The 26,446-nt window shown below is 40.9% G+C and overlaps 1 protein-coding gene across 1 annotated transcript in view; it reads right to left on the bottom strand.

Moving 5' to 3' along the window:
* Positions 1-26,446, bottom strand: part of VWA8 (von Willebrand factor A domain containing 8) — a 486,197-nt gene that overhangs the window by 313,970 nt on the left and 145,781 nt on the right. The window contains exons 12-14 of the mRNA XM_040341313.1: positions 19,888-20,022; positions 17,781-17,858; positions 7,048-7,208 (exon numbers count right to left, since the gene is read on the bottom strand). Coding sequence (XP_040197247.1) covers positions 7,048-7,208; positions 17,781-17,858; positions 19,888-20,022 — 374 coding nt within the window. The remainder of the gene's footprint in view (positions 1-7,047; positions 7,209-17,780; positions 17,859-19,887; positions 20,023-26,446) is intronic.

Genomic DNA, 26,446 nt, shown 5'->3' with positions numbered 1-26,446 from the left:
CTATCTGCTTAACTGTCTAAAACAAAGTGCCATTAAAGTAGAAAGACATAAAGGCATTCAGAGCTTAGAAATCTGCCCCGCTTTCACACAGCTTAGCCACAGGAGGAATAGGCTGTTGTATTCATTTTTTTTCCAAGCAAAATTTGCACTTACTCTGCACGAATTTCGTATTGCACTTTGCGCTGGATACATGAAATTGTATAGCAATAACCGTTAATTTGTTATTAAGCAAAAGCAAATAGCCTGTTTGCTCTCTCTGGAAAAAAATTTTGGGGGCCAACACTAGGCTTGCTGCTCACATATCTTCTGCAGTTGCTGCTTTCACATCCTTTATACATCAGATTAGCATACTAGGTGTACTGTTGGAGTGCTCCATTATCTTTATACTTTTTTTAAAAAAAAAAAAATTTTTTTTTTTTTTTTTGGTGTTGTTGCATTTCTTTGAATAATGGCAGCAGTTACAAAAAAGGGACAGTCCAACCAGGAAAGTGGTGGCCCTCAAGTAACACGGGCTGCGAAAGATAAGGAGAAGGCGGCACAGGCGGCAGCAGTCGCAGCAGCCACAGCAGCAGCTAAAGTAGAAAAGTCGCCTGGAAAAGCAGCTCAGCACCCACAAACACAATCGCAGGTCAAAAACCAAACAGGGATAGCGACGGACAGGAAAAGTGGTGGACAAGGTTCATCAGCTCCTAAAATAAAAAAAAACCCTGCGGTAGAGCCCCAAGGAGGGGGGGGTGCAATGGCATCAGCAAATTCTCTTATAGAAACCTCATTGGCAAAAATAGCAGATGATCCCAGGCGGGAGGAAGAGCCAACTTTGAAGGAGATATTAAGTGCCATAAATGCATGTAGAGGGACATTGAATAATTTAACTGACCAGATAAAAGAAATAAAGGAAGAACTAGAGACAATGGGCCAGGAATTGCAAAAGACTGGGCAAAGGATAACATCAGCAGAGGAGAGAGTGAGCCAAGTAGAAGACGAGGTATATTCATTAAAACAACAGATGCAAGAATTAAAGGAACAAAATGGATGGCAGGCCTCTAAACTTGACGAAATCGAAAATAGGCTACGAAGAAATAACATTCGGGTGGTGGGTCTTCCAGAACGCAGTGAGGGTACCGACCCCATAAGGTTCTTTGAGAAATGGCTCGGAGATATTTTTGGGGAAAATACCTTTTCACGGCTCTTTGCAATAGAAAGGGCCCATAGAGTCCCGTTTAGAACACATCTTAAGGATGGACACCCTAGGCCCCTACTTTTGAAGTTTCTTAATTTTACAGATAAGGCAGCAGTATTGCAAAAGGCGAGAGAGAAGGGGGACATTTTTTATAATGATTCAAGAATCTCATTTTTTCCAGATTTCTCTCCAGAACTCAGTAAACGTAGATCAGAGTTTACACCTATTAAACGTAATCTACTAAAGAATAAGTTTAAATATGCACTACTGTATCCAGCACGTCTAAGAGTAATGACAACAGAAGGCCCCCAAATCTTTGACTCACCAGGAAAAGCAGCACAGTGGCTGGAAGAGAATAAAGCACGAGAGTAGACTAAGTCTTGACTGATCGGATAACTTGGAAAAAGCTGAACAAGGGTTATGTGCTGGGAAGACATTAAGGGGGGGGGGGGAGTGGGGTTTTTGTTTTTGTTTTTTCTCTCCCCTTTTTTTTTTTTGTTGTTTTTTGTTTTTTTTTTGTTGTTTTTTTTGTTTTTTCTCCTAAACACTGAGAGAGAAGGGGCAAAGAAAGGTAGATACATATTATAACATATTATAACACAGCAAATACACAACACTAAGGGTATAAATTGGAATACAGATAGATATGAAGGGGGGGAAGGGGAGGGGGCAATTGTAGGAATGGGGGGGAGGGGGGGGGTAGGGGAGGAGAGAATATATGTTCAGGTACACGAATTAAAACGAATGGGCAGTGGGTAGAGAACCTGTTGCCCTCCTCTCTCTCCTCCCTCTCTCTCTCCCCTCCTCTGGTTATGCGCTTTGTTTAGGGGCGTAGGTCGGGGAGGAGGTTACATGGGATCACAATAGATATGGATGGGAAGGGTAATGTAAGGGAAGGATGGAAGGGAGAGGTCACATGTATAGCCCCAAGGGGTGGCCTAGATAGGCAGGGGGGAGGGGCGGAGGGGGGGGGGGGGGGTGGGGGGGGGGAGGGGGGGGGGTGGGGTGGGGGGGGGGGGGGTAAAGTTGCATCAAAGCACGAGTATCACGTATCACTTATCGAGCACAAGTGAAGGGAATGCACTCGAAGGCACATCTAATTGTTTTTTTTTCTTAGGTATATTTAAAATGGCATATAGTCTTTCTGTTTGCTCTTTAGAGGCTTTTTCTTTTGTTCGATATGCTTTCTCTGGGGCTATAATGTTAAAACGCAGCTACGGAAAGTTCCACAAATTTGCGAGCATTGTGTATCACGTATTAAGTATAAGAGAAGTAAATGTAATTAAACCCATTGGGAGGTGGGTTATTTTTGTAAATCATGTTTATGAGGCCAGGCATGAGACCTAAAATGATAAATATAGGCTCCTGGAATGTCAGGGGGATGGGGGACCCAGTGAAAAAAGCTGCAATTTTTACTACCCTGGAGTGCTATGGGGTGGAGGTGATATGTATTCAAGAAACCCATTTGACTAAAGAAACAAAGTTAAAATTGGTCAATAAAAAAAAGGATCAAAACCAATACCATTCTGTCCACTCTTCTTATTCCAGAGGAGTGAGCATAATGGTAAAAACAGGTGTAGCATTTACATGTATAGAGTCAAGAATAGATGAACTGGGTCGCTATATTTTTCTGCACTGTTTGATAGAAAATGTACCATATGTATTGGCGAATATTTATATACCCCCTCCGTTTAAGATGGAGGTGCTGTATAAATTAACGGAATTTGTGGTAAATAAGGGAAATATCCCGGTATTAGTGGTTGGAGATTTAAATAACGTGCTAAACAGAACGATGGACAGATTTCCACCGGGGACACGGAGCCCAGGGCTAGGAGAAGGGCACTTGAGTCAATTTTTGGAAGAGGTTGGGTGGTGGGACATTTGGAGGGTGAAATATCCTGATGTGCGGCAGTACTCCTGTTTTTCAAGTACATATTCCACATTATCAAGAATAGACATGGCACTGGGAAACTGTGCAAGTGTACAAGCAGTCAGTAAAATATCCTATTATCCAAGAGGGGTCTCTGATCATTCCCCTCTGGTGTTATCACTAAGCATAGGGAAAAAAGTAATTGGAAAATAAGTCCCTTTTGGCTTGAAGTGATGGGGAAGCCAGAAGAAATCGGCATTAAATTAAGAGAATTCCTGGACTTCAATACAGGGACGGCATCAGGGGGAGTGGTGTGGGATGCCCTGAAGGCGTTCCTCAGGGGTATATTGATTCAGCAGGTAGCCAAGATCAAGAGGAACTCGAGGGAATGGGAGGAGAAAATCAGGCAAGAGGTTCTAGAGGCTGAAAAGCAATATGTGGAAAATCCAACTCTGATTAAACAAAGGCTATGGCTGGAGAAGCAACAGGAATATAAGTTGGTGATAAACAAGAAAGTTGAAAACAAGCGCCTATTTCAGCAGCAGAGTGCCTTTTCAGAGGGGGAAAGTGTGGGCCATACTCTGGCCCTTCTAGCAAAAACTAATATGGCGCCCTCTAGTGTTCCCGCAGTTAGGACGATAGGAGGTGGGATATCATCTGAAACATCTGTAATAGTGGATACGTTTGCAGTATATTATAAAGATCTGTATAGATCAAGAAAGGGGGAAGCTAAAGTGAAAATGGAGGAATACTTTAGAGAAATAGGAATCCCAGTTCTATTAGAGGAGGATAGAAACGCTATGGAATCCCCAATCACATTATTGGAGCTACAGCAGGCAGTTAAAGAACTTTCTAATCAAAAGTCCCCAGGGCCAGATGGCCTACCAGCGGAGATTTATAAACAATACGGTGAGGTGCTGCTCCCGGAATTGCTAAAAACGCTGAATTGGGCGATAGAAGGAGGAAGATTACCCTCTTCAATGTTAGAAGCAATTATTATAGTGCTCCAGAAGGAAGGGAAAGACCAACTAGATACATCATCGTATAGACCGATATCTTTACTCTGCTCAGATGTAAAAATCTTGGCCAAAGTATTGGCAACGAGAATAAATAAATATATTCAGAAATTAATACATCCAGATCAATCTGGATTTATTCCGAATCGGTCCACGAGTATAAATATAAGAAGGTTGTACTTAAACTTACAGACTCCAGCGGAGAATGCGGGTGATAGATCTATCCTAGCATTGGATGCCACCAAGGCCTTTGATAGTTTGGAGTGGGACTATCTTTGGTACGCTCTGGAGAAGTTTGGGTTTGGTCCATCTTTTATTAAATGGATAAAGTTATTATATAACTCCCCAAAGGCCAAAATAAAAATAAATAATGAAGTTTCACAGTTCTTTGAATTGGAAAGGGGAACGAGACAGGGATGTCCATTGTCCCCTCTCCTTTTTGCCCTGGCAATTGAGCCCTTGGCGATTGCAATTAGAGGTAAACAGGAAATACAGGGGTTCCAGAGAGGAGCAGAGGAGGAGAAAGTCGCGCTTTATGCGGACGACATCCTCCTTTTTCTGGGCAATTCTACAACCTCCCTCAAAATTGCAGTTCAAACGGTAGAAGCGTTCGGACGATTCTCGGGCCTGGTAATAAACTGGGAGAAATCAACACTCTTACCAGTGGATCCGGTAGGCAATATGGATGGGATAGGAATCCCTCAATTAAAAATAGGGGAGAAGATGGAGTATCTGGGAATCGTGGTAACACGTAAACCAGAACAATTTATAAATAATAATTTAGTGCCACTTCTGGGTAAATTTAAAAGTAAAGCGGATATATGGGGACATTTGCCACTATCGGTGGCCGGCCGCAGTAATTTAATTAAAATGATATGGATGCCACAATTGCTCTATATACTCCACAACTCCCCAGTGTGGATTGACAACCAATGGTTTAAAAAGATAGAGACCCTCTTCAGGACCCTAATCTGGAAAAAGGGTAAAGCAAGGATTAGTCTCCGAACGTTGCAATTACCAACGAACAGAGGAGGGTTGGCGGTTCCACATCCTTATAGTTATTATTTGGCAGCACAGTTACAGCATTTGGGGGGATGTAGCATAGAGGGGGGAGGAAACGCGAGTGGGAAAATGATATTAAGAGGGTCCCCCCATAGATCTGTAATAGAGACCTTAGAAGCCAACTCATTCTATGAGAAAAATCCAACAGTAAAGATGGTGGTGAGAATATGGCAAGCAGTAAAATTAGCTTTGGGCTATAAAGGATTAACAGAATACTTCCCATTATGGGATAACAATAATTTAAAAGAAATTTTGGCTATGGGGAAACTAAAAGAATGGGAGAAACGAGGGATAACCAGAGTGGCACAACTGTACACAGGCTGCACATTAAAACTCTTTTCAGAGCTAAGCAGTGAATTCAGCCTTCCAAACTCCATGTTTTTTACTTATTTACAGGTTAGACACGCATTACAAGCCCAATTTAAATCACAGCCGGTAAGCTGGCAAAAGCTCACGAATCTCCAAAGACTTATAAAGACGGGGGTTCTGAAAGGTCTTATCTCAGAATTATATGAACGGATTAGTGATCAGTTAATAGGAAAAGAGAAGTTGAGTAGGAACAAACAGAGATGGGAGGAGGATATTGGACCTTTAACGAATGACCAATGGGATAGGATACTGGAACTAGGGATAAGGGTCTCATTAGCCCCGTCACAACGGGTCTCCCATTTATTTCTCCTACATAGGGTCTATTATACCCCAAAGAAATTATATAGATTTGGATGGAAGCTAGATGACAAATGTCCTAGATGCCAAGATACAGGGGACCTCATCCACATGATGTGGAAATGCCCAAAGTTGCATAGATACTGGGTTGGAATTTTGGACACTATAAATGCAACCTTCGGTACCACCCTGGAACTTGAAGCTAGGGTCTGCCTTTTAGGATGTATTGAGGAGAGAATGGGGCAGAGGGATACATTAGAAGCAGTTATAAGATGCCTGTTCCAGGCGAGGAAACTAATAGCACTAAAATGGCAAGCACAAAATCCACCCACAGTAGAGGAATGGTTTAATGTAATAAATAGCACAATTGGGAAGGAAAGGGCAACATGGATTAGAAGGGGTAACCTCAAAACATTTAAAGCAATATGGGAACAGTGGTTATGTAAAATAGGTCGCTCACTTTAAATTAAGGAATGATGGGTAATAATCTAAGGAAAAGAATAGAACCAAAAACGTGTATGCACTCTAAAGTAAGATAGGAGGGAGGGAGGGGAGGGAGGGGGGAATAGGACGAATGGACACTTTTAATGTTTGTAATTAATCTCCTGTATGTACATAAAATGCACTAAGTATGGAAAAAATGGATTTGTAAATTTCTCTTTGTATTTGTATGGAAATAATAAAAAAAAGTATTGAAGTTAAAAAAAAAAAAAAAGGGTACAGATTATAAACTGACACCGACCCACCAGCCAGGGCCGGGGGTCAGTACGTTATGCCTGAGCCTTTTTTTCAACTGCTCCTGAATGCTCCTCTATCTTATCTTATCAGTACATGTACACAGGGTCGTTTACAGTCGTTTCTAGGCAGTTGAGTTTAGAGACATTTCTTGGAATGCAAAAAATGGGTTCAGAAGCTGAGTTTAGAGGCGTTTAGCCGCGTTTCGTTTACAGGCGTTTACGCAGCTAAACGCTGCACGTAAATGCTGCAAAATTAAGTTTTAAACGTGGGTTACTGTCTGTCAAGTTAAATTGTTCAATATATGATTGATAGAGGTTACCCAGGGCGTTTGTATCCTATATCACCACTGCGCCAATGAAAAAATGTGGAATAAATTACAGCTGCTGCTTAGTGAATGAATATTTAAACAGAAAATAATTAGGTTAAATTGTTCAAAAGAGGTTGTAAAAACATCCTGTGTACATTAAGCCTTATCTGGTCTTCTAAAATGCTCATCAGAGCTAGCAGTTACTGACCTTTGAAGAATGGATAGAGTGCCCGGATTGACACGATGGATACCATCAAGAATGACAAGTTTTCCTTCCAAGGCAGCTGTAACCAAAGGAGATTGTCGCCAGGCAGTGTCACCATTTGGAAGTGTGTACCTTTGCTGCAGCAAGTCCCTGGCAGTCATGTCCTGCACAAATCAGTTCAACAGAAATCAATGTGATAACAGCAACAGTGTTTAAATATAGCGTAGAATGATAAAAATAATAAAGCGTTATGCGATAGCTTCAGTCAATGCTGCTTCAAAGCCCCAATCAATGTTGCTCTAAAGCACCAAATTCTGCTTCTATTGGCAGGAATTTCTCAATAACATTGTTGCAATTTCCAAGAGCCAAGAGGTTGCTATGTACATGAAAAAAAAAAAGAGAATAAAGATGCACACTATTTTAGAAATCCAACCCTTAAAGTGATTGTAAACCTTTACACATCGTGAAATGACTGGCCTTAGGTGATACACAGAGATGAAACAAATACTCCCACATAAGCCTAGCCGGGGGGTATCTCTCCCCTTTACTGACGCCGAGCAGCTCACAAGGGAGAATCGCCGTTCCCATGGCTGGGATCCTATTGGCTCCGGAGCGGGGGCGGAGGAATCTCGGTATGTTCCATACCATTGGCTAAGGTAATACACACCTACATATAAATAGTCCTGTGGACTCAAGGAGTCAGTCTTTGACTCTCAACCATCACAGCAGGAGCTTATCTCTCCGGACAGGGGTAAGAATTGCAATATTGGGGCCTGTTGCTTCACCCTGATTATTTCCTTTTAAGATCCTGACAATTTACCCTTATAACTTTACTTTTTTCCTTAGGTCTTGTGCCTCCATCAGCCTGAGTTTATTCATCATTAAGGTACTTTGAGACCATTTACCTTTAATTATTTACCTCCCTTGTCAGCATACAAGTTTTGTTTTCCTAATTCCCCAGCACATCCATCATATTTTTTTATTTTATTTATTTATTTTAGTTTTTTAATTTTTTTTTCTGACCTATCCCACCTTTCGCCTTTCCTGTCCCCAGTGCCCTGGTAGACTCTGCTTTTTACTTCACCTATCCCATTTAATTTCGCAATATGTAAATTTTCATTGCGTGTATACTTATTACTACGATTTTTGATAGGTGGCCGTTTGGGTGATCGTCCTGCCGATATTTCCTCTCCGCCCCTTTCGAGCCGAGCCCTTAGTCCCTCTCTCCCACGCTCAATTGTGAGCTGCTGTAAGCCACCATCCTGGGGACATTACAACCAGGGGGTTCAGCAGGGTGCTTCGCCTCCTCCCATGTGGAGGATTTCATGTTGGGTCCAATTGAGAGAAAGAAAAATGTGTTTGTTTTAGTCATCTCTGGTCAAAATACTACTAGGACTACATACAGCGAGTAAGACATGTATTTATGTAACAATTATATCAACACATATCTGTTTTGTAGCTTATGGCAGCAACCATATATGTTGAATTCTTTTACCTTCCATTACAGTCAGCACCTATCAGTTTCCTTTGAAGAAGACCCCATAAGCGGGTTGAAACGCGTCAGAACTTCTTTGACACATCTCTTACCAATCATGTATTTTAGGTGTCAGTTATATGGTGCTCATTGGATGTATGTATTCCACTTTTTTATGTGATACCAGAGTTCATTTTTATAACTTTCGTATGCTTTATTAAACTTTTTTACATTTTATTACTCTATCCCATGACTCATATCTATTACCTTGCTGCCAAAAAACCCCACTGGGGAAGTCCATCCTCTATTTCTACTCCCACATAAGTTTTACCTGTTTTATCTGTTGTCTATTCTTCTCTATATCCATTCACAGTGTAGAATTTATAAAGCTTGTCTGAGCTGTCAGCAGAGAGCTAAAGTTACATTCTGCAGAGCTCATTGAGGAGAGTTCTAAGAGCTGATTGGAGGGAAGGAACATACCCCCTTAAACACAGCACACAGGAATAGAGCAGAGGCTGCCAATCAGCTGGAGGTCTCTCCCCTGACACCATGTTTCTCTTGGCATCAGGAAAACTTGTCAGAAGTGATTTATGCTGAAAGCAAAGAAACAAAACAGCAGATAGAAATTACTTTGATAAAACTGGAGCACTCTGAATGTGGTGCAGCTGTGTATGGTAGCCAATCAGCTTGTTCAAATAAGCTTTGACAATAAAACCTGGAAGCTGATTGGTTTCTATGCTCAGCTGCACCAGATTTTGAATGCTCCAGTTTAAGGCTCAATTCACATCCATGCATGATGTTTCTGCAGTGCTTTTTGCATTTTTCTAACCGCTTTTTTCCACGATTTTATGTTTTTTTTTACATTCACAGTATATAGTTCAGGGGTGTCCAAACTTTTTTCAGAGAGGGCCAGATTCGATGAAGTGAATGTGCTTGAGGGCCAACCATTTTGCCTGACATTCTTTGAACCATTAAAATTTGGTCTAAGTGTGTTCATCCGAGCAACTTATACACTGCCCAACAAGAATTCTCTTGCCTTTGTGGCGATAGATACGTTTTGTGGCCCCACAAATCCCAGAGCGCTGCTCAATACTAAGATTGAGCTCGGGCGTGCTGTTTGGATGTACCGTATTTATCGCCGTATAACACGCACCTTCACTTTGAGGGAAATTTCAGGAAAAAACGTGTTTTAAATAAATAACTGGGAAGCAAAATAAGGGTTAGCGCCCATCAATGCAGCCTCACATGTGCCATGAATGCAGCCTCACCATTGCTATCAGTGCAGCCTGATCGATGCCTATCTGCAACCTCGGAGGGGACAGGACGAGCGCCAACAGATTACATACAGGAGAATCTCCTGTTAACATGACGGCCTCTTTAATACAAAGTCCCACCTCCAATCATAGACAGAACAGTTGTCCAATGGCAGCCCAGGAGACTGGACTCCCTATTACAGATGCAGCCAAGTAAACAGGAGATTCTCCTGTATGTAATCTGACGGCGCTCGTCCCGCCCCCTTCCGAGGCAGCACCGATACAGTAAATATATTTTGTGGCCCTAGGGGCCACAAAATATATATATCCAAAATACAAGGGGCCACATTAAACCGGAACGCGACCCGCAATTGGCCCGTGGGCTGGACTTTGGACCTGCCTGATATAGTTGGTTGCTAAAGAACCGGTCGGGAAGCTGCCCACATGCGTTAATAACAATCAATGAGTCATCAGCTGTCAGCAGGATTTCACAAAAAAAATGGCGTGGGTCCCCTCTCCAAAGACCATACCAGACCCTTATCCGAGCATTCAGTCCTGTAGGTCAGGAAAGGGAGGGGACGAGCGAGCACCCCCCTCCTGAACAATACCTGGCCACATGCCCTCAACAGGGGGGGTGGGTGCTTTGATGGGCACAAGGACCTCTTCCCGACAACCCTGGCCAGTGGTTGTTGGGGGCTGTGGACATGGGGGCTTATCAGAATCTGGAAGCCCCCTTTAACAAGGGGGCCCCCAGATCCCACCCCCATGTGAATGGGTACCCCTACCCATTCACCCAAAAAGGTGAAATGTAAAAAAAAAAAAAAAAAAAGACGGTCTTCTACTGGTGCGGTCTTCTCCCGCGCCCCTGCTGTCTTCTTCCTTGCCGCTGGATACCCTCTAAAAACAAAAAAGGCCCCTCTTGTCCTGAGGTGGTCTTCCTCTGTTGTGATGTCCCCGCTGCCTGACATCTCTTATATAGCTATGGGGCATGGTAATCCGAAGACGTCACCCGGAGAGCCTACACCCTGTGACGTCACCCATGCAATCCAATTCTGGTACAGACAAAATAAGGGAACTGCACCAGTTTGGTGTGAATGCGGTGCGATTTGAGCCATACAAATCCATGACTCAAATCGTATCCCAGAGACACCAGAACCAGAGAATGTGCTGCAATTCCTCTGTAAATTACATGTGGTGTCCCGCACCACATCAGTGTGAACCTGGGCCAACTGCTAGGAATATGAATTACTTTCTTGATTTTCATGATGATGGTGTTATGATCCCCAATGGATGCTGTACTGTAGTATGCATAAATAATAGAAGCATGGCTGTGCGAGAGTGATGTATTTGTTAGATTACTATGGGAAGAGAGAAATAAATGGTGGCGGTTAATTTTAACACCATAGTCTATATGAAGTAATGTTCATGAGTTTTGATAATCCAGTTAAATTGGTCATAACTGTGAACCAGATTTTGAATTATGTGAGTTATTCATTATATGCTTTAATAAGGCAAGTACAAAAACAAAATTAAGAAAACAAACACAGGAAAGATAGGCAGGATAAGGGGGCAAATGGCTCATCCATTAACACAGAAAACTAGTTCTTTAAGCTCTCCATTTCAAGAAGTGATAGAAGAGAAGACAACCAAGAGGATATTATATATATTACTATACATAACATGTTTTCATCACATATGCATTATATGAAAGGTGTACACAATTACAGTGAGGGAAAAAAGTATTTGATCCTCTGTTGATTTTGTTTGCCCACTTAGAACAAAATGATCAGTCTATAATTTAATGGTAGGTGTGTTTTAACAGTGAGAGACAGAACAACCAAAAAATCCAGAAAAAGGCAAAAAGTTATAAATTGATTGCATTTAAATGAGTGAAGTAAGTATTTGACCACTTCCCAAAACATGATTTAGTACTTAGTGGCAAAACCTTTGTTGGCAATCACAGAGGTCAGACGTTTCTTGCAGTTGGCCACCAGGTTTGCACACATCTCAGGAGGGATTTTGTCCCACTTCTCTTTGCAGATCCTCTTCAAGTCGTTAAGATTTTGAGACTGAAGTTTGGTGACTTGAACCTTCAGCTCCCTCCACATATTTTCTATGGGATTAAGGTCTGGAGACTGGCTAGGCGACTCCAGGACTTTATTGTGCTTCTTCTTGATCCACTACTTTGTTGCCTTGGCTGTGTGTTTTGGGTCAGTGTCATGCTGGCATACCCATCCACGACCCATTTTCAATGCCCTGGCTGAGGGAAGGAGGTTCTCACCCAAAATTGGAAAGTACATGGCCCCATCCATCGTCCCTTTGATGCAGTGAAGTTGTCACTTGCATAATGTTTCCACCTCCATGTTTGACAGTGAGGATTGTGTCCTTGGGGTCACAGGCAGCATTTCTCCTCCAGAGACGGTGAGTTGAGCTGATTCCTAAGAGCTAGATTTTAGTCTCATCTGACCACAACACTTTCACCCAGTTCTCCTCTGAATCATTCAGATGTTCATTAGCAAACTTCAGACGGGCCTGTACACGTGCTTTCTTGAGCAGGGGAACCTAACGTGTGCTGCAGGTCCTTTACAGCGTAGTGTGTTACCAATTGTTTTGTTGGTGACTATGGTCCCAGCTGCCTTGAGATCATTGACAAGATCCTCCCGCATAGTTCTGGGTTGATTCCTCACCGTTCTCATAATCATTAAAACTCCACAAGGTGAGATCTTGCATGGAGCCCCAGACCGAGGGAGATTGACAATTATTTTTTATTCCATTTGTGAATAATCACACCAACTGTTGTCGCCCTCTCCCCAAGCTGTTTGGCAATGTTTTTTTTTTAGCCTTGTGTAGGTCTACAATTTTGTCCCCGACATCCTTGGGCAGCTCTTTGGTCTTGGCCATGGTGGAGAGATTGGAATCTGATTTATTGATTGATCGCTTCTGCGGAGAGGTGTCTTTTATACAGGTAACAAACTGAAATTAGGAACACTCCCTTTAGGAGAGTGCTCCTAATCTCAGCTCGTTACCTGTATAGAAGAGACCTGGGGGCCAGAAATCTTGCAGATTAATGGGGATATTTTTATTCAACTTTTAAAAATAAAATTTTCTGGATATTTTTGTTGTTATTCTGTCTCTCATTGTTAAAATAAACCTACTATTAAAATGATAGACTGATCATGCCTTTCGTCCGTGGGCAAACGTACAAAATCAGCAGGGGATCAAATAAATTTTCCCTCTGCGTATTTTCCATAACTGTTAGTTAGTTAGTTTAGATTATACAGTGCCTTGCGAAAGTATTCGGCCCCCTTGAACTTTGCGACCTTTTGCCACATTTCAGGCTTCAAACATAAAGATATAAAACTGTAATTTTTTTTGAAGAATCAACAACAAGTGGGACACAATCATGAAGTGGAACGAAATTTATTGGATATTTCAAACTTTAACAAATAAAAAACTGAAAAATTAGGCGTGCAAAATTATTCAGCCCCCTTAAGTTAATACTTTATAGAGCCACCTTTTGCTGCGATTACAGCTGCAAGTCGCTTGGAGTATGTACATTTTTGCCCATTCCTCCTTGCAAAACCGCTCAAGCTCAGTGAGGTTGGGTGGAGAGCGTTTGTGAACAGCAGTTTTCAGTTCTTTCCACAGATTCTCGATTGGATTCAGGTCTGGACTTTGACTTGGCCATTCTAACACCTGGATATGTTTATTTGTGAACCATTCCATTGTAGATTTTGCTTTATGTTTTGGATCATTGTCTTGTTGGAAGACAAATCTCCGTCCCAGTCTCAGGTCTTTTGCAGACTCCATCAGGTTTTCTTCCAGAATGGTCCTGTATTTGGCTCCATCCATCTTCCCATCAATTTTAACCATCTTCACTGTCCCTGCTGAAGAAAAGCAGGCCCAAACCATGATGCTGCCACCACCATGTTTGACAGTAAGGGATGGTGTGTTCAGGGTGATGAGCTGTGTTGCTTTTACGCCAAACCTAACGTTTTGCATTGTTGCCAAAAAGTTCGATTTTGGTTTCATCTGACCAGAGCACCTTCTTCCACGTGTTTGGTGTGTCTCCCAGGTGGCTTGTGGCAAACTTTAAATGACACTTTTTATGGATATCTTTAAGAAATGGCTTTCTTCTTGCCACTCTTCCATAAAGGCCAGATTTGTGCAGTATATGACTGATTGTTGTCTTATGGACAGAGTCTCTCACCTCAGCTGTAGATCTCTGCAGTTCATCCAGAGTGATCATGGGCCTCTTGGCTGCATCTCTGATCAGTCTTCTCCATGTATGAGCTGAAAGTTTAGAGGGACGGCCAGGTCTTCGTAGATTTGCAGTGGTCTGATACTCTTTCCATTTCAATATTATCGCTGGCACAGTGCTCCTTGGGATGTTTAAAGCTTGGGAAATCTTTTTGTATCCAAATCCGGCTTTAAACTTCTCCACAACAGTATCTCGGACCTGCCTGGTGTGTTCCTTGTTCTTCATGATGCTCTCTGCGCTTTAAACGGACCTCTGAGACTATCACAGTGCAGGTGCATTTATACGGAGACTTGATTACACACAGGTGGATTCTATTTATCATCATTAGTCATTTAGGTCAACATTGGATCATTCAGAGATCCTCACTGAACTTCTGGAGAGAGTTTGCTGCACTGAAAGTAAAGGGTCTGAATAATTTTGCACGCCCAATTTTTCAGTTTTTTATTTGTTAAAAAAGTTTGAAATATCCAATAAATTTCGTTCCACTTCATGATTGTGTCCCACTTGTTGTTTATTCTTCAAAACAAATTACAGTTTTATATCTTTATGATTGAAGCCTGAAATGTGGCAAAAGGTCGCAAAGTTCAAGGGGGGCGAACACTTTCGCAAGGCACTGTATATGTATTCCTTTTGCATTTTGTTCAAAGAAAATTACTATTCTAGACAAAACTAAATAAAATATAGCCAAAGTTTCTGGCACTAAAGCACTGTTTGTTTTACTATATCACAATGTTTAATCCTAAAAATGTCAGAGAAAATGTCATACTGGGAAACCCCATAGGGTCCCCAAATCTTGCCCCAACAATAAGTAACCTTATAGTGAGCTTGTTTGAGACCACATACAGTAGGTAAGTCAGATGTAGCCCTCCTAATAATTTTGCAGTAAAAAGATATAATTCATGAAATGCAGTGGAAAGTCTAGCAACAGAATAAAGCACTTTACCAAAAACTTTCAGTAGCCAACAGCTGATTACTTTAGTTCCCATAAACACATTTTCATTAAACAGCTCATATGTGCTAAAAATAGCATAGTTTATGCAAACACAGGAGTTTTAATTACAGGACAAAAGCAGCGCTAAAGTGTTATTTTTTTTAAGCACATTATTGCAACGTTTAAAATTAGAAGTAGCAACAGGAAAATATTTTTCTTTCTTGCTCATTGAGTGGGTTTTCTTCAGATGTAGAAGGAGTTTGTTTCCCAAACCAGCATGAACCTATATCTAAATGCCTTCTGAGAGGAGGGAAATTATCCCCAGTTAATTGATTAAATGCACTTTAGCCGTTTCTGCCAACCTTCTCTTATGCCCTTTGAATTACAGATCACAAACCTTACCCATCTATTTTTGTCTCATTACGGCACATTACAGAGCTCCTTTTAGAAGGAATTCAGTGGTGTAAACACTTTCACGCAGAGATGTGTTATGTTTCTTTGTACTCTATTTTAATGAGCTTGTTTTTCTGGGCTTTACAATAATTCCGTTACCCTTCCTCCTTCTTTCAAATGGGATATTTTCACATTATTCTCCCATATTTATTGTAGTAAAATGTAATTTATTCTATACTCTTTAAAATCTGCATTGTTGAAATGTGTGTGCAAACAAACATGTATCAGAATGTATATACTAGTTTATTATAGAGTTCATGTCAAATAACCAATATCGGTACATACATTAATCCTGAGGCTAAAGCCCTGTACACACGATCGGTTCGTCTGATGAAAACGGACCGTTTTCATTGGACGAACCGATCGTGTGTGGGCCCCATCGTTTTTTTATCCATCGGTGAAAAAAAATAGAACCTGTTTTAAATTTTTCTTATGGTTAAAAAAACTATAGAAAAAAACGATCGTCTGAGGGGAAATCCATCGGTCAAAAATCCACGCATGCTCAGAATCAAGTCGAGGCATTCTCGAAAGCATTAAACTTAATTTTTCCCAGCACGTCGTAGTGTTTTACGTCACCGCGTTGGACACGATCGGATTTTTAACCAATGGTGTGTAGGCAAGACTGGTGAAAGTCAGCTTCATCGGATATCCGATGAAAAAATCCATCGGCTTAGATTCCATCAGATAACCGATCGTGTGTACAGGGCTTAAGATGTGTTTTGCATATTAGAAGAACACAGCTCTAACTAATAACAAGATGTGTGTAGACTATAAAAACACAATATGGAAGTTATACTATTATACAAACAATTAAAAACGGGCAAATCCCTCTTTCACATGACCGCCTGTCAGTTTTTCAGGCAGACCTGATCGGATGGTCTATTCACTTCTATGGACCAGCGGCCTACCTCCAAACTTATCCAGGCCTGCTAAAAACAAGAGGAAGGAGATCAGTCCTCCTCCACCTAGGTGGATCGAATTGGAGGGTAGTAATGTGTAACTGGACAGACTTAAGTAATTGTAGGGACCACATACACTTGGGAGAGCAGACTCAGACTTCGTTAATGCTAAACAAGAATGTATAGTGTCAATATGGGTAGTAAAGATATTCTTAGGCTTGGATGACATTTAAGCCAAAGGCTAATCCTGATTGGATTCCTCAGAAGCAGAGTTAACTACTCCCTAGATCTCAGCAGGCATGTGAGAGAAGTGTCAGATGCAACATCCTTGAGCCAGACTATAGACAACAATAGTGTCAAATTTAAACATCCAGCAGCTCCCATACATGGCTAAAACATATATTTAAAACATCCCAGCGTAAAAACATGACCAAAGCATAAAATCACCAGCATCCTGAGGCTGATTTAAAAGTCGCAAGCCCTGCACTAACTGCAGCAGATGTCTTCGCACTCCAGACAGGTTAAAAAGATTGAGACTCCTGCAGGGCTTTGGTACATCCATCTTAATAAAATAATCTTATAAAAAGGCCTCCACAGGAAATATGTATGTTTTCTCTTACTGATAGATGATGTCCCTGCCTAAAAATATATTTTAAATATATTTTGTGTATTATAAATATGAATTTAATTAAAACTGTGATTTAGACTTGCGGATGAAAATGTTGTATCACACTTTGGCACTAAGTAATGAAAAATGGAACAAAGGAAATGTACATTATGATTGTTGTCAGTAGCATGCAGTAGGAATACAATTGTCATATCTAGTCTGAGCTTCTGCTTTTCTTTACTTCCGTTTTAATAAGTTCTCATGTATTACTGTTAAGTGGTGTGAATGAGAGGATCACTGCTCAGTGCACCACAGTGCATGAAAAATTCTTAGGAACTGTTCACAACAGATCCAACATACAGACAAGGCAAATGCCTTATTTCCAATGGTGCCAGTTCCCACCACAGTGTTAGTGAGCTGGTTGCAACATGAACCACTGTATTGCGTCACCGCTGCAGTAGATAGAACTTTATTAAAATGTCACTGGCAAAGAAAAACTGTGTGATGAGCCAGGATAGTGTATCCTAGCGCAGACCGTTGTGTGCATTTAGCCATTATTTTATTACATACACACAGAAACTGGATCTGTTTTTTTTTCTAATGCACACATTAAAACATAGATCATTCCTAGTTTCTGCTTTGAATTAACAAATCATTCACATAGAGAGTAGCTTTAACTTTTTAACCGTGGCAAAATTCACCAACAAGTACTTTACAGAAATGAACTATTAATAGTACATTTTATATCAAACACATAGTACATTTTATATGAAACTGGCATATAATGTAACTTTTTTTCATTATCAAAAGGACCCATTTTCAGTGTATTTGCTAATATTTTCATGCTTAGAAGATTACCTGGTACAACATGACAGGCTCCACTTCATACCCAAGTATATCAGCAAATTCTTTAGCAATCACACTTTTGCCACACCCCTAGGGAAAAAGGAAGACTTTAGTGAATGCTTCACTCTAAATTATAGTGAAAGAATGTATATCAAATTAAAGTCTGAGTCTCTCACTTGTTTCTCAATTTTCTGTTAAACAGTGTTTACTGTGATCAACTTTATCAGTGCATTTCACTTATTTCCTGATAATGAACAAACATGTTAAAGATCATTCAACCTGCTGTTAACTCACTTATGTCTTGCACTATATTACCAAAAGTATTGAGACACCTGCCTTTTCACGTACATGAACTTTAATGAGATTCCAGGCTTAGTTCGTCAGGTTCAATATAGAGTTGGCCCACTCTTTGCAGCTATAACAGCTTCAACTCTTCTGGGAAGGCTGCCCACAAGGTTTAGGTGTGTGTGTGGAAATATTTGACCATTCTTCCAGAAGTGCATTTGTGAGGTCAGGCACTGATGTCAGGGAGAAGGCATGGCTCGCAGTCTGCGCTCTAAGACTGGGCAGGCTTCCCAATACCTTTGGTAATATAGTGTATGTTAACAAATATCACAGAAAGGGGAATGCATGAAGCATGAGTTAAGCTTGCAAATTTCCCTCCAAAAGGTTAGTTAACCCAAAACTTCTATTTCATACTTGATGGATATTGAAAAATTAAATCAATAAATGGTTTCTAATGTTCCTCAGGGCCTCAAGTAGTGAGATCACTGTGAGGGGGCCAATAACACCTACCAAAATGCTGTGTGTTTTCATCCCACAACAGGGTTTAAAAAAGACAATGGGAATTTCTGAACGGTATTTTACCTGGTGTAAATAGTGGAATATGGATGCACTGCAGAAATGTACTGCATATGTCTTTCTATTTTGATTTGATATACAGGTATGCTTTAAGTTTCAAGGTTTAAAATCCTGTCATTGGAATCACAAGGGGGTTCTGAATTTCACTCTAATAATGTAGAGTGGAGTAATTTAATGTAGCAGTAGAAGCGAGACTCAATGGTGTACAAAACAAGAGCTCAGGACTAGAGGTCGACCGATATATCGGCTGGCCGATATATCAGCCGATATTTGGCGTTTTTTAATTAATCGGCATCGGCCGATTTGTGTTTTAAAAAAGCCGATTTAAACTTCAGCACCGCGACTTGCAAAAAGCTTCTGTAATAGAAGTCAATGCAAGTTGCCTAAAGCTTCCCGTAGAAGACCTTCTCTCTCTCCTGGGCAGCCTGCCAAGTTTTAGAAAAGATATACAATGTTGCTACTTATCAATGAACTGAACTCCGTGTAGGAGAATTCTCAGTTTAACCATTTAAAGGCTAAATCTTTTTTGACACTTGTTGCTTACAAGTAAAAATCCTGTATTTTCTGCTAGAAAATTACTTGGAACCCCCAAACATTATATATTTTATTTTTTTTAGCAGAGACCCTAGGAAATAAAATGGCAATTGCTGCAATATTTAATGTTACACGGTATTTGCGCAGCGGTCTTTTAAACATTTTTTTGGGAAAAAATATACTTTAACAAATAAAAAAAAAAACTAAACAGTAAAGTTAACCCATATTTTTTTTTTTTCGTCCAAAAGTTTTCATTACCTGTGTGTGTGTGTGTGTGTGTGTGTGTGTGTGTGTGTGTGTGTGTGTATTATATATATATATATATATATATATATATATATATATATATATATATAAATACACATACACAAAAACAGGTAATGAAAACTTTTGGACGAAAAAAAAAAATATGGGCTAACTTTACTGTTTAGCCCAAAAGCGCCTGAAAAATCGGCTTAACATATCGGCCCCAAAAAATCGGCATCATAAATCGGCTATCGGCCGCCGCGATTTCTAAATATCGGCATCGGCCAGAGAAAAACCCATATCGGTCGACCTCTACTCAGGACTATGAAGGGCAGAATTCCCCTCTAAAGCCATTTCACCCATAATGACTTGAAGAAACCTTTAGTAATGCTATTTATTCTTTATGTCCACAGATATAATGTATAAACTTAAAAAACATAAAACTTTAAATTTAAAGCCATAACATCTAGAACAATACCTTTCCTCCAATCAGACACATGTCTTTAACCATGTGAGACTGCATCATTTCTGCCAGCAGCTGTTCGTGGGTACTGGTCCTAATAAATGTAGAAAGCTTGGCATTTAGGTGCAAGGGTCGGGTTCCTGAGGCCATCTGTTAAAAAATAATGTCACCTGTCAACAGAAGATCAAGGGGTAGAGGCATGGCAATGATGTCTTAATATGCTTTAAAATTGGGTTTATCTCTCTTAGTTAAAAATAAGCTATATTGTCATCTATGAAAATGCTTGCTGCAGGAAAAAACACCAGGATTAGAAAGGTTCCTCAGTATGGGATTGAAAGGGTTCTTATGTAAATGGATTCAGAATAAACCTATAGAAAAAATAGCTTTAACCACTTAAGGACCGCCTAACGCCGATATACGTTGGCAGAATGGCACGGCTGGGCACAATCACGTACCTGTATACGTGATTGTAAAATGCCCAGCCGTGGGTCGCGGGCATGTGCCCGCAGCGCGCACCCGTAACCCGGTCCGAAGCTCCGTGACCGCTGCACCCGCGGACCCGATCGCCGCCAGAGTCCCGCGATCGGTCACAGGAGCTGAAGAACGGGGAGAGGTGTGTGTAAACACACCTTTCCCGTTCTTCACAGTGGCGCTGTCATTGATCGTCTGTTCCCTGATATAGGGAAAGGCGATCAATGACGTCACACGTCCAGCAGCGCCCCCCTACAGTTAGAAACACATATGAGGTCACACTTAACCCCTTCAGTGCCCCTAGTGGTAACTCCCAAACTGCAATTGTCATTTTCACAGTAAACAATGCATTTTTATAGCACTTTTTGCTGTGAAAATTACAATGGTCCCAAAAATTTGTCAAAATTGTCCAATGTGTCCACCATAATGTCGCAGTCACAAAAAACAAAATCGCTGATTGCCGCCATTAGTAGTAAAAAAAAAAAAAATATTAATAAAAATGCAATAAAACTATCCCCTATTTTGTAAACGCTATACATTTTGGGCAAACCAATTTTACCAAAAATGGGTAGAAGAATACGTATCGGCCTAAACTGAGGGAAAAAAAACGTTTTTTTTATATATTTTTGGGGGATATTTATTATAGCAAAAAGTAAAAAATATTGCATTTTTTTAAAAAATTGTCGCTCTATTTTTGTTTATAGCGCAAAAAATAAAAACCGCAGAGGTGATCAAATACCACCAAAAGAAAGCTCTATTTGTGGGGAAAAAAGGACGCCAACTTTTTTTGGGAGCCACGTCGCATGACCACGCAATTGTCAGTTAAAGCCACGCAGTGGCGAATCACAAAAAGGGGCTTGGTCCTTTACCTGCATATTGGTCCGGGTCTTAAGTGGATAAACAAAGTAGAAAACAGAAAGGTATGCTTTTTAAAATGTTAACTAAACAGGTCTTACGTAAAATAATATGCTGCTCCAGAAAAAAGATCTATTCTCCCTTGCTCAAATAAAAAATATATATATATATATTCTTTTTGCAAAGGTTTTAAAGTTGTATGGGATTATTAGACAAACATCTTCTTCACTTTCCATCTTTTGTGTATATACTGTAGAACAAACTCCAGCTAGTACAAAAATATTAAGCCAACCATTGGTGTGACTGTATGGAACAAGAAAGATGGCACAGAATTTCATGTATATTTTGATATGGGGGATAGTTAGCTCGGTGGTAGAAGCATTTTTAAGTGAGACCATGCCAGTCTGAACTTAATTTTAGGGCTTGCCAGACCCCTTCTATTAAACAAAACTCAAACTAAAGTCCATAAAACTTGTCCACGCAGGGTTTTCAGTTTCACAGCTTAAAACAGGTCCACGAAAATTCCATGTTACCTGGCTATCTCTTCAGAAGCACCGCTGCTCTTGTCACTGGTCCCTCAGACTGTGTCACCAGCTCTCCCGACTCTATGAACTCGCTCCTGGCTCACTCAGCCTTTAGTCACATCTCTCTGTTGTATGGAACCACTGCTAACTTCTTACTATAGGTTCTTCCTGACTTCCTGGACTCTCTCACATGGACTCGCCTAGTTGTCCCAGTCTTCTTGGTCCCCCAGACCCTCTCTTAGTCTCCCAGATTTGCGTAGCTGCCTCCACTCCAACATGGAGTACAGTCTCTCAGGTTGCGCATTTTGGTTTCCAGACAGGAGGCTGGAGCTCTGAGCTTTAGAGCCGGTTCACACAGGGGCAACCTGGGATGCGACATGAAGTTGCCCCAAGTCGTCCCAAGTCGCGTGGTTGAGAAAATCAATGGAAGTGAATGGGAGCTGTCTTAATACACACTACTGAAGTCGCTCCAACTTCAGAAAAGGTTCCTGTACTACTTCAATCCGACTTGTAGGCAACTTGTACCCATTGATATCAATGGAAGTCGCATCAGAAGTCCGATCACTGTCTTAACTGAAGCAACTTTCCAGGAAGATAACATACATTTCTCAGGCAAACCTCTCCCTCCCCCTTCCTCCCACAGAGCTGATTGTTGTTTGATTGGCCACTGGAAAGCCTCCTGTTCTGGAGGCAACTTGAAGTTGCCTTGTACTGTCCAAGAGGCAACTTGAAGTTGCCTTGTAAGTTGCCTGATGATTCATACTCAAGTCGTGTCCAAGTTGCCTCCCAAAGTCATGCTGGATGTCGTGTTGCCCCAGTGTGAACCAACTCTTACCCAAGCCTTGCTTACAAGTGTACACACCTGTACATGCACACAATCTGCAGGTCTCCAGTAAAACCCAGATAAAGGATTGAAGGCTCCGTCCCACTGGAGATACTTTGAAGCCTTCGAGCCCAAGGCCCACTCAGGGATTACAAAACTCCGAGAACTCTGATAAACCAGTCTTCTCCATTCAAAAACAATGCTCTGTAGCTTCACACACTGCCTTAATTAAAATTGTATGTGTATTTTTCCTATAATCACACTGTGGCAAGGCCTAGCACAGTTACAATATAGAGTGCACTTGTTACAAATTTGCACAAATTTACATAAGTGGTGTAGTATTATGTTACAGAACATAAAGGCTTGCAGTAGCAGTGTTTTATGCTCACAATGACAGTTGTGAATATGTTGTGTACTCAAATGAACAACAAAGACTACGAAACAAAAAGTTCAAGAGAGAAAGTCTGCTGTTTTTATTTTGGAGATAAAGTGTTTGAGGGGATGCAAAATAACAAACACTTTAATAAATGTTAAGGGCATTTATAAAGCAGTGAATATGACTTTCACCAAACTTTCACTAGCCGTGAATCACTCCCTTTCATTTAAAACATGTGTACCTGAAAGATTCACCTGCATTGACTGCTTTGTGAGTGTCAGATTTGCTGCTTTATAAAAACATCAAAAGATAAGCTGGCAGGGATTTTACCCCTTTTTTACTCAACCCCCCCAAAAAAGCAGTTAATAAAAAAAATACCTTTAATTATTTGGATTTTTGTTTTGTTATGGCTAAGGTGGGTTAACAATCCTAGTCAGTTTATCTTTTGATAACCTTGTGTTGGGAAGATTCTCCTTCACTTTCTCTTCGAAAGTAAGGAAAGATTAAAATCCCTGACAGCTCATCTTTTGCTGTCACTTCCTCCTCCCAAGATGCAACAGGAAGTGTAAGGAACTCTCCCCAATGTTAGTCCCCTCTTATACAGATGGCCCCAGAAAATGTGTCCCTATTGGAAGACTTACCCTTCTCTTGTTCTTGTGAGAAAACTCAACTTTTGAATTTTCCCTCACCAGAACAAACATAGGGAAAATGTTCCCTAGCAGGGGCACAAACCGTAGTATAAAACCTGACAGAGGATCTAAAAAAGGGATCAGAGAAAGGGATTTTACGAGGAGTAGAAAAAAAATCCAGTTTTCATTCCAATTCCTCCATAACCTTCAAGAAACCAATATATGCACATATATAATGTCTGTCTAAATTTGTCGAGTGTGGACAATCTGGCTGCACGTTCTCTTTTTTCCCCTCTATAATCAACCATCTTTTAGGACCACCATGCTCTTCCTCTTTTATTATTAAAATATTCAAGAAAGCTATGTTTGTTTTGTTTTCAGTAGCGTAGGTAAGATTTGGACCTTCTGTCAGGTTTTATACTACCATTTGTGTCCCCGCTAGAGAGCATTATCCCTGTGTTTGTTCTAGTAAGGGAAAATTCAAAAGTTGAGTTTTCTCTTTCGTTCATTGACAAACACAAGGGGAGCCAAAACTTCAGACGGCCAAAACATTCACCCTGTAAAACTTGTTGAAAGTGTGTACTGACGACCAGGTAGCCGCCTTACACACTTGAGAAACAGACGCTTGATGTCGGAAAGCTCAGGAAGCACTAACTGCCCTGGTAGAATGCGCCAAGATGGGAAAGGGGGGCACCTGCCCCCTAATGGCGTAGGCCTGGACAATAGTCTGTCTGATCCAACGAGAAATAGTGGCCGCAGAGACCGCCAGGCCCTTCCTTGGACCATCCACATTTACAAACAGGGAATCCGCCTTCTGAAAGGAAGCCGTAACCAACAGATACATACGGAGAGCCCGAACCACATCCAAAGAGTGTAAGGTGACCTACTTTGGATGAGGCGGTTGAAGACACAAGGAGAGAAGAACAATGTCCTCGTTTAGATGAACGAGCGGACGTAATAGCTACTAGAAAGACAACCTTCTGAGAGAGCGTGAGCAAAAGAATCTCCCTAATGTTCTCGATTGGCGGCTTCTGAAGTACCGAGAGCACCAGATTTAAATCCCACCGAGGCAGAGGCGAGCATACTGGGGGAGCCACGTGCCGAACCCCTTCAACAAAAGTACGCACCAACGAATGAGTAGCCAATGGCCGCTAAAAAAAAAGATAGCCAGAGATGATATTTGAGCTGCTGGGAGCAGAGTGGGGGGTTACTACCAGTAAGGACCGCCCCTGTGAGGTGCTGTGCTTGTTTTTTTGTTTCTGCCTAGTCCTACTCATAAAGGTGGCGATATAACCCTAAGGTCAAGAATGAGGTGCCCGTCAATGAACGAAAGAGAAATGATCAATTGTGATTTTGTAGGGAAGGGCTCAGACATCTATCAAAGTATTGCTGTTTTCCCAGCCAATAGCACAAAAGTATGTTGGGTAGTGGTAAAAATAAAGTTATTAAGTATTCCTCAAATACAAACTTGCAGAGTTAGTTCAATAGGGTAGCCCATCATGTCATGTGTAAACTTACACAACTGCTCTCAAGATCAGTTAAAATGAGGGAAAGTCTAAATCAAATGTGTAATTGAGTTTTGTAAGCTAAAGCATTTAAGTCAGTTAAGGTGGCATGAAGAGAACAGAAATGACATTATATTTGGGGTACGGTGAGCAGTATGGTTATGTTTGAATTTGTCTATGCAGCAGTGAGACTTTGGGGCTGATTTACTAAAGACAAATAGACTGTGCACTTTGCAAGTGCAGTTTTACTCATTTTCCCCAGAGCTTGATGAATGTGACAAAGCTTCACTTTAAAAAAAATACCCAATCAGGGAAATAAAAAAAAAAATGAATTTGATTGCACACGATTAAAAAATGAAAATCAGCAGAGCTTCACCACATTCACTAAGTTATGGGGGAAATGAGTGCAACTGCACTTGCAAAGCACAGAATCTTTTTGCCTTTAGTAAATCAACCCCTTCATGCGGCACCTCCAGACACTCCCCCAAATTTTCTTTATCAAAATTAGAAAAATATTTCTGCCACAATCGGAATGATTTAAAGCGGGGGTTCACCCTAAAAAAGATTCTAACATTAAATCCAGCATACTAACGACATGTAAAGTATGCTGGTATTTTTTTTTTCCTCTGTACATACCATGTAATTGTTATTTTCGCCCAGGCTTCCAGGTTCTGATTCCCGCGGGACTGGGCGTTCCTATTGAAAGCTTATTGACATCTGGTGAAAATCTTCCCATGTCGCATAAATCGCGTCACCAGTTTTCCGTAAATAGCGGACCTGCGAGTCGGCTCTATATGGCGCCTGCGCAGTCAGCTATACATGACGGGCGCAGTCGCCGTATAGCGCCGACTCGCATGTCGGCTATTTACATAAAACTGGTGATGCGCTTTATGCGACTTGGGAAGATTTTCACCAGACGTCAATCAGCTATGCTTTCAATAGGAACGCCCAGTCCCGCGGGAATTAAAACCCGGAAGCCTGGGCAAAAATAACAATTACACGGTATGTACGGAGAAAAAAAAATACTTTACATGTCGTTAGTATGCTGGATGTAATGTTAGAATTTTTTTTTTTAGGGTGAACCTCCACTTTAAGTACATTTTGCCTTAAAAGCAATAACCATTTGTAAAGGTGACCAAAATCATTTTAAAATTACCATCTTTGACAACTTACAAAGTGAGTATTCTATAATCATAAGCAATGCATCAATTAATAGAGCCCAATAGGCATGTCTAAGTTGGATTAAAAGAATAAGAAAGCAGGTTCAAAGAGTCCTGCAACTGTGTAAATGATTTTCCAGCACCATTTTGTAATATTTGATCAGTATTTTGTTTTGTAGGGAAATGTTGATTAAATTGGTTCAGGGTGATATGATGCCAAAGTAATCTATT

The sequence above is a fragment of the Rana temporaria genome, chromosome 2 (assembly GCF_905171775.1).
Source record: "Rana temporaria chromosome 2, aRanTem1.1, whole genome shotgun sequence".
In the NCBI taxonomy this organism is placed as follows: domain Eukaryota; kingdom Metazoa; phylum Chordata; class Amphibia; order Anura; family Ranidae; genus Rana; species Rana temporaria.
The sequence above is the reverse complement of the archived record's forward strand: the minus strand, read 5'-3'. Positions and strand labels throughout refer to the sequence as shown.